Here is a 9,662-nt window from a genome sequence, read left to right as displayed (position 1 = left end):
GGTTATACCCACGATTAAGACAAAGGTCATTACTCCGAATTCGACAGAGTCGTCCGTAAACACGGATGGAGGGTTTCCTGGTGGGCCTAGTGAGTATTATGTGCTATATGGAAATGTCTATCATGTGTCATTCATATTATGGCAGGGAGAGGTATGTATATGATATACTGATTATGTGACTTCATTTATTATTCATATGATGAAAAAAATTGATGCTTTTGACTTTATTTGTTACAGAACCAATCGCCGCGGAAGGTGTTCACCCATAGGGGAAAGCTCAAGAAGTTATTAGATGCCGAGATGCCATAGAAGGTCAAGTTGATTGTTGAGGGTTTTGGTCTCCTATCATTGGTGGACTGTTCCCTGACCATGCTCGACGCTTAGTCATCGACGGCCTTTGCTGAGCGATGGCATAAGGAGACATCTTCCTTTCATCTTCCATTTGGTGAGATGATGATTATCCTGGATGATGTCTCATCTTTGTTCCATCTACCCTTAGCAGGTAAGTTCTTCAAAACTCCTATCATTAGCCACGAGGTTGCACGTATGATTGTTGTATAGGATTTAGGGGTTACTAAGGGGTAGGTGATATAGGAGTTTAGGATTATGAGGGGTGCTCACTTTCGCCTATCTTGGCTCCAAAATAGTTATAAAGATCTAGTGCATCATTATATGTATGAGGGAGCTGCCATAGTATACGTGTTATATCTTGTAGGATGTACTATCTTGGCGGATAAGTCTTATGTATATATCGATGCAAGTACATGTGGTTGTTTAGTTGCCTTGAGCATTGCAGGTGGGCATAAGGGTGTGCTACACTAACAGTTCTATATGCTACACTTGAAGAGGCAATTGTTTTTTAGACGAGGCAACTTGCTGATTATATGAGTTTATTATAGGTATAAAAAATTATTATTTCTTATTAATTTAATTCCTTGCATGAAATTTCTTGCTGGCTATATGAGTCTATGTTATTGTGTAGTGTTGGATATACGAATATTTTTTGTCCATTTGTAAGAGGATGGTTATTCCTACCACTGTTGGGTCCGCACAAGCCAAGAGATGGATGGGCAGCCAGGCACACTTGGGAGGTGTTGTAGAATACATGAGGAGGATTGATGCGCTTACTGTAGACGGTGACATCTGGACACCCTATGCAGACCATAGAGTTTATTTGGAGTTTGATGAGTCTTCACTTTTATCTGGGTATTTGTGATGGGATACGTTAGTGGATAGACAGTTACTTTAGAGGTTTATGCTCCATTTTGGATATGTCCACGACATCCCACGACCAATCCTTGATATTCCATCTAAGGGCGTTTATAGATGGTTTGTTGCTCACGTTTTAGGGTCTGCCCGTGCCATTAGAGATTGTGTAGTGGGTGTTCAGTTTCTAGTGGTGTGTGTGAAGGTGAGAAGATACACAAGCAGGGGGTTAAATTGTGTATCTGGTAATTATTTCCTTTTCAAACAACGGCTTCTAAATCTGACCTAGTTCAGATTCTAAGTTTGAGTATGCATCCGCGGAATAATTTAAAGTATAGAAGTAATAAATAAATCACACACAATAATTATCATGGTTCCTCTATACCTACACTCCAGGATTTCCTTGCTCAAACACTAAGCCTGAGACATTCTTGCTCAAACACTAAGCCTGAGACTTTTCCAAATTCAAAACAAAATATTTAGGATTACAACAAGATGTACGTGATATACAATCAGAGGTACATATAATACAGCACACGCAAAGACCTTGGTTCTTGAGATTTCTAAGATATACAAGTGTAAGAAACTCTCAAGACTATGTGCAGCCACAACAACTATGTACAGAAGCTAAAAGTGTGGAACAATTCTTGTTCTTATTGTGTCTTTTTGTTGTATTACCTTGTTACTTATTTTGAATCTTTTGGTCCATTTATAAAGGGAACAAAAGAGACATTGGAAGCTTGCTTGCACAAGTGTCTTTGCTGAATAAGTGGTTTCCAAGAGAGAGACGTTGGAGTTGGTGCGATGAGGATCTTCATCTTCTGAATAATTGCTTTATCCATTATGTCTTTCTCAATTAAGGCGTTCATAGGCATGCTAGAGTAGACTGAAGAAATCATGTCAAGCTGATTTGACCCTTGTGCTAAACCTCTAGTTGACTTTGTCCATAATTTTAGCAGTTTGACAAGACGGAGTTGCTTTTGCACAGAGTACAGACAAGTGAACGTTTGTACTATGTTTTCAGTAAGGCGCTTGAAGCTCCATTTTGAATAGCAGAGGCTGAGTCAACTTTGGCGTTGAGGTTCTATATGAAAATCATATTGTGCTTTAATAGAATATGAATTGTTCTTCTTTATAATCAATTTAACTTGGTCATAACTTAGTTAAATACCAGCTTAATGATTCTGCATACTTAAGCAAATGTTAGTAAACCACATTGTTCTTTAAGTACTTTGTTATCTTCAAAATTCAAGGAGTATGAACCGATTGTTTACCAACAATCTCCCCATTTTTAATGAAGACAAACATAAGTATTTTTAGAAAAATGGTTGATTGGTTTAAACAACTTGACAACATCAGAGTCTGAGGTTTATAAGCTCCCCCTTGAGTTTAACAGTCCATAGGTTGAGGTTTGTAAGTTGCCTCTAAGTTCTATCCAAGTTTTTAAACTTGTTTTAATACCTTGATGACAACTTCAAAGCACGAGGTTTGTAAGCTCTCTCTGAGTCTGATAATTAATAAGTTGAGGTTTATAAACTCCCCCTATGTTCTATCTAAGTTATTAAACTTTTACGATGATAAAGAAATTAGCTTGAAAACTTCAGAGCATGAGATTTGTAAGCTAGAAATTACCTTGAATGAATCAGAATGTGAGAAAGAGAGGACACAATTTTATTAAAATAAAATTTTAATTTCACATTTATTTAATATAACAAAAGAGATTGAGAGAAATTTTATATTAATAGAATTATGAAGTTCACAACTATATTTAATAATAATGGTTTATTATTATTTTAAGGTTTTATATATCTCATTCTTACAAAATTGGCTTGTAAAATGACGAGTTGTAAAGTGAGAGATATTACTCCATATAAACTCTTTCAAAACTTTATCTCTAATTAATATGTGATTTAAAATTTTTCAATACACCCCTCACGACCAGTACTCTTTTGAACAAGGTGCGTGAATTTAAACGGTTCATGATCGGATCGATATGCTCTGATATCATATCAGAGTTTGATTTAACTCAATTTTACAAAACTAATTTATAAGATAATAGATGTGATTCTATATACATTTTTACAAAACTCCATCTCTAATCAATATGAAATTTAAAAAAAAAATCAATAATTATTATACATTAAAATTAAAATTACAACATTTTTTTCCCAAAATTACCACCGCGTATATTTTTTACACTTCACTAAAATATTTGTAATATCATTAATTTTATAGCAAAAAGAATGCATTGGAGTATAATAGGCTAATATTTTGATTGAAATGAATAGTTTCAAACATTTATACATAGAACACACTTTGAAAAGGACAAATCAAAGTTTCTCATGGCTCCACCATTGTAAATTAAATGTAAGTTCATTCTTGATTTTACTATCAAGTAGTAGCATTCTTAAACATCAAGCAAACTGAAATTCTAGTTAATTTTTCAACTAGAGAGGGCCACTTTGAGTCGGCATGTCATAACTTTTTGCCTTAGATTTTATCCTCTCTATCTTAATTTATCCCAAAAAGTAGTTGAGTGAAGTCTTAAACATTACTACAATTTGATTTAATTTCCATATATGGCATTGATTAGAAAACGTGTGATAGTACTATATTAGGCATCAAACATACATGTATGAAAACGTGGATAAACATTGTTCACTCAATTCCAATAATGATTAAGTTTGTCTTAAATGAATGAGTTGGATCTTTGCCATTTGACAAGTTAACAATATTGGGTTGGATTCATCACTCTTTTGTTCTTCATTTTATTTAGCCAGCTATTTTACTTCATTTTCTTGGAAGAGTTGTTGTCACACACGTTTCAATAAACTTGACCACATTTTTCATCAACTTTCAAATACCAATAGATTGGTTTATCCTATGTCCAATTAAGAGGCAAATTATAGAATGCACCATATTTTAGGTGGTTTACGCATAATCAATGTATTGAATTTATTAAGGCTAAAACTAATTAATTGAATACTAGTTATGTTGACTTTTGCTTAGAAAGAGAAATATATCCTCAATTAAATCTTGCCGACTAGTACATCATCTACTACAAATGCATCACCTCTTATTAGTGACCGGAATTTGAAGTCTTTATTCTGTGCAATAGTGTAGTCCGCTATTAGGAGAAAGAACGATTCACCAACATCGAAGTATTTATCTATTATTATAGTGTGTCATGTTGTTAGGAGGAGAAACGCTAACCAACATGGAAGTCTTTATCTATTGTTATAATATGTCCTGTTGTTAGGAGGAGAAACGACTTTCCATTATATACGGTCACAAACACCATTTTCTCGTGCATGCGGCAAAACATTTTAAAAAAAAATTGAGAGTAATCTTAAGAACAAAATCTAAGTAATAATGCAAGGACAATATATAAATAAGGGAGGTACATGTCATTAAATTTTACAAGTCCCCTAAATTTAGTGACACCTTACAACTAAAGATGAAACTTGTGATATCTTTTTCAAACCATAAATGATAGTGGTCGATTATATTTCCCTAAAATAAGGAACAAGAATTCAAATCCAAGATAGTAGTAGTAATTTTCAACTACATGTTTAAGGAAGCTTATTGTCATTGTCACAATGTGATCCCAACCCAACCCAAGCATGCTTCACAAGGATAAGGCCAGTCCAATTAGTTCTGCCAAATGTCAACAAAATGGAAGCTGCTTAAGATATGATCCATCCATCCCTTTTCATGACTTACATAAGTACAAATTTGAATTCCATCTAAGCCTTTTTCTTTGTTATTAGATCATTTAAATTTGAAGTAAATCAATGGACCCTTTAAGTTGTTCAACAAAAAATAGCTTTTAGGTAGAATCAATTATCAACCACTCCAATACATGAAAAAAAATTGAATTATAATTTGAACCAGACACTTGGAAAATTTTGAATAAGTAGTTGGGAAACAGCATTTGAAGTTTCTACCGACACAAGGTGGAATCATGAATAAAACATCCAGCTATTGATTTCTGGTTTTGTTGATGTTGGTGAAACTTGTTCTTAAAACATTCACAAGTCAATGCGAGTAAATCTAGAAAATGGACTGTTCAACAACACTGAAACCTGTGACATGAGTTATGAATTTTTTTAACTTTGTTTGCATTGGAACATAAATTTGCCAGCCTGTTTTTCAACATCTAGTACTAAAACCAGCTTTTTCTGAACTCCACCAACGTGCTCTGAACCATATCATATAATGCTTGTTTCACTTGTTTGTGCCTTTCATTTATTGTATTTATTTACAAACCCAAAATGCACGTTTTTTTTCTCTTCTATAAAATTCTACAGACCAAGAAAACTTCTACAACAGTCAACAAAAAATAATAAATTTATTATATTTTGAATATGAAAAATGACAGCTAGAGCCAATACACCATCCACCCACCCAATTTGATTTAAAATCATTATCGCTAATTTTATCCAAAACATAAATCATAATCTATAAACATTGTTAACTGAAAAGTGAAGACAAAGACTCATATATTCATAAAATATTGTTGTTAGGTTGTTTTCACAAAAGCATAAACCTGTATTCATTCCTTGTCATAATACATAAAAAGAAATTTTGGTGCTAGTTACATAAATAAACTAGCTAATCTGTAAAATTCTAAAAGTATTGATTGACCTTGTTTTTTTAACTTCCCAAATGAACCTATAAACAAGGTGTCTATCATTCTGTACAACATTGTTTTTCTGTATAGAGATTTCATTCTACATTGTGATTAATCTGCCGCTGCTGCTGATGCCGCAGAAGTCCTTCGAGCAATGTGATAACATCAGGAGTATCATCTAGATAGTATTTGGCCCTACTTGGCTTCTGACCAACTGTGCATGGAAATACTTGTGATATGGTTGGTAAAGCTAAATTGGCAATGCTTTCGAACATATCTTCATCTGATCTATCATCTCCTATGCATAGGAGAAAATCCGGTGACTTCTCTTCGTTCCTCATGGTTGATATAAGCTCTTCCACCACTATACCTTTGTTCACACCCTGCAACATAAAACATAACTTTGAAAAGAAATCTCATTCTAACTAACTAAAATTCACTGTCATTCTAGTTTGAATTAACTAATGAATCTTAAAATGAGTAATCTTCCATTCTGTCTCTTTAAACCAAAATGTTAAAAGATATAAAAGGGTGTGTTTGTTTATGATACCTGAGGCTTTACTTCAACAATATGTTGTCCCCTTTTAACTACTACAGGTTCATTAGCTAACACGCTCTCCAGGTGATCAAGAAGCTCTTTAGCCTGCCATGATCCAAAATCAGGATCTGCTTCTTGATGTTGCCAAACCATTGCGCTTTCCTTTTTTTCAATGAAGGAACCATCAGTTGCTTCTGTATAAAGCGCCATCACCGGTTCTACTGTATTTTTCCAATCAAAATCCGATGCCAATGCACAAGTTTTCCAAGGAGAATCCTTGCTCCACCTGCAATCAGTCAAAAAGGAATCCACAACAAAATGGATCAACAAATAATAAACACACCGAGATCATGCAACATTGATGAATGAATGATTAGTTTCGATTATATTTCAATGAAAGTTCAGTTGAATAATGTTACCTAGTGAAGTAACCATGTTCTGCAGAGAGACCAAGTTTATCACAGGGCGAAAACCACTTGCTAAGGCATTCTCTATCCCTGCCACTAACAATGAAAACTACATTTTTGGGATCACTGCATAAGCCATTTAAGAGAGAGATAACATCCGAGCTAGGGGTTTTGTCAAGTGATCCCTGAGGCATCATGGTACCATCATAATCCAAAAGGATCAACCTACTCTTTGTATCTCTATAAGCAGAGACAATGTAATCAACAGAAAGCTTCTTAAAACTAGGATCCAAAGCAATGATTCTAAAATTAAGTCCCAATCCAACATCCAACCACTTCTTCACATAATGCTCCCTACAAGCTCTCTCTAAATCTTGATCAAAACTCTTAGCCCAATAAGCAACATCATGAGAGCTTATATACTTATAATTCTTCTCGTGTCTCAATTGCTTCTCAGCATCCACCATTCTGATAGCCGAGTTCATTGCTTCACAAACATCATCAATGTTCCATGGATTCACCCGAATCGCACAGCTGAGCGAAGGAGAACAACCAATGAACTCGGAAACAATGATAACACTCTTTTTAGCCTCGTCATTTTCCACCCCCAGTGCTTTATCCAATTCAACACTTCCTTGTCTGCAAACAGTATACTCATATGGCATCAAATTCATCCCATCCCTCACAGCATTTACAATACAACATTCTGATATCGCATAGTACGCAGCCTTCTCCTGAGTTGAAACGGGCCCATTTACGCAAACAATTGGCCTATACCCAGATTGTTTATCACCATATTTATCATTAATCTCTTTCGCAATGGCTTCAATCTCGAATTTCAAGTCCTGAATATCTTTTCCTTTACTCCTGGCTTGATTCAGAATCTGAACCAAAACAACTTTACCCCTTGCTTTCTCATTCACCTCCAAAAGCTTTCCCAATGCCAAAAACTTCAACCCAATCCCTTTGAACAAATCCATATCATCAACCCCCAAAATCACAACCTTCCCTTCAAACTCCTCCTTCAACTCCTTAACCCTTGTCGCGGTATCTGGCAACGACAACACCGACTCAAGAAGACCCATATGAATCCCAGCAGGTAAAATCTTAATAGTAACATTTCTCCCAAAGTAATCAAGTCCAATGTAACCCCTTTTGGACTCATAATCCAACCCCAACATCCTACTACAACAAGACAAAAAATGTCTAGCATAATCAAAAGTATGAAACCCAATCAAATCACAGTTCAAAAACCCCCTCAGAATCTCCTCACGAACCGGCAATGTTCTATAAATCTCCGAGGTAGGAAACGTATTATGCAGAAAAAACCCCAATTTCACTCTAGGACACCTCTTCCTCAAGAAAGTTGGCAAAATCATCAGATGATAATCATGAACCCAAACATAATCCTCATCAGGGTTAAGCACCTCAGTAACCTTGTCAGCGAAAATCCTATTCGCTGAAACATAAGCAAGCCACTGAGACCGATCAAAACGCGCACCTTGACTCTTCGACACAGGAAGCATGTAATGAAACAACGGCCATAGATAATGCTTACAAAAACCATGGTAGAATTTATTATGAATCTCCGAAGGTAAAAAAGTCGGAACGCAACGAAACTTCTCAAACAAAACCTGAGCAACTTCCTCTTGTTCCGATTGATCAATCTCCGCTTTCAAAGAACCCACATACAAAACCTCAACTTTCTCAGAGAAACCATCTTTCAGCTGAAAATATATACTATCAACATCCCATTCAAATTTCAACTTCTTTTCATCTTTATCAGAAGCTTTCACAACGCGTATCGGTAACTGATTCGCTACTATTATCATTCTTCTACGTTCTCGAGAAACCGGCGATGATGAAACGGAAACGGTACTTTGTTGAAAGTTCCGTTCATCTTCTCCGGTCACCGGCGCAATCAGTTTCTGAACAGTGGTGGGTTGTTCTATGTAATCGTTTGTTGTTACGTGATTTAATAAACCTAAACAAGATCTTGAAAGCATTGTAGAAAACGATGAAAGAAAGAAAGTTATGCAGTTTATGTGTTTGCGTTAATGTTTGTGCGAAAGATGCAAAAGAAAGAAAACTATGCAGTTGATGTGTTTGTGGTAATGTTTGTGTGAAAGATGAAGAAGAATCGTTGAGAAATGAAGAATGAAGAAGATAGTGAATGAAATTCTATAGAGGAGCGTGTGTTAGTGAAGTTTATGATTTTGAGAGAGAAAATTAAAATAATATAAAATAAAGACTAGGCTTCTTTTTTTTTTTGTGACTGCGGATAAGAACGAAACTGAACCGGTTTTTTCTTCTATATTTGAGGGGGGAAGGATTTGATCGGACGGTTGAGATTTGATGTTATCTGATGAGGATTGTAGTACCGAGTACCGAGTGGTAACTGTAACCGACCCTTGACGTTACGTTATTGTTCGGTTTGGTGACTGGGTATAGCCGGTTGAGGTGAGATGGATAAGGATGAGGGTGAAAGTTGAAAGTGTAAAATGTGTAGTTAATGAGAGTTTAGAGGATCACGTGGGCTTTACGGCAACATGAGAAAAATATAGAATAAAATCATCAATTTATATATTTATATATTTCGAATTTAACTTTTAAGATATAGAAAATAATATGTATTCATTTAAAAAGATTTTATAGGACTATGTTTTATGATTTATGTTTTTTTATTTGTTGTATTTGATTAAACAATTATTTATATTTATTTGTTTTTTTATTTTTTAATTTTTATTATATTATTATTTATAATTTTGTTAATAATATTTTATTTGTTAAAAAAATATAGATAAAATGAAGTAATTAAAAATTATTAAAAATAATAATATGTTTAAAACAGAATTAGCAAACTTTAGAAATTGCAGTA

General features: G+C 34.6%; 1 protein-coding gene across 1 annotated transcript; it reads right to left on the bottom strand.

The window, feature by feature from the left end:
- Positions 1–5,709: 5,709 nt before the first annotated feature.
- On the bottom strand, positions 5,710–9,037 carry LOC131628027 (probable alpha,alpha-trehalose-phosphate synthase [UDP-forming] 11). The gene is made up of 3 exons (XM_058898893.1): positions 6,797–9,037; positions 6,390–6,663; positions 5,710–6,222 (listed from the first exon to the last, which is right to left on the bottom strand). Exons 1-3 carry the CDS (start codon positions 8,788–8,790, stop codon positions 5,935–5,937), a joined length of 2,556 nt encoding a protein of 851 aa, XP_058754876.1. The 5' UTR covers positions 8,791–9,037; the 3' UTR covers positions 5,710–5,934.
- Positions 9,038–9,662: the final 625 nt, after the last annotated feature.

This window comes from Vicia villosa, linkage group LG1 (assembly GCF_029867415.1).
Source record: "Vicia villosa cultivar HV-30 ecotype Madison, WI linkage group LG1, Vvil1.0, whole genome shotgun sequence".
Classification (NCBI taxonomy): domain Eukaryota; kingdom Viridiplantae; phylum Streptophyta; class Magnoliopsida; order Fabales; family Fabaceae; genus Vicia; species Vicia villosa.
This window is presented reverse-complemented; position numbering and strand designations above follow the sequence as displayed.

Coding starts and splice junctions, on each gene's coding strand:
- LOC131628027 (XM_058898893.1), bottom strand. CDS start 8,790: ATGCTTTCAAGATCTTGTTTAGGTTTATTAAATCACGTAACAACAAAC. Junction 6,664..6,796: donor GAACATGGTTACTTCACTAG/GTAACATTATTC, acceptor GACTGATTGCAG/GTGGAGCAAGGATTCTCCTT. Junction 6,223..6,389: donor TTGTTGAAGTAAAGCCTCAG/GTATCATAAACA, acceptor TTTATGTTGCAG/GGTGTGAACAAAGGTATAGT.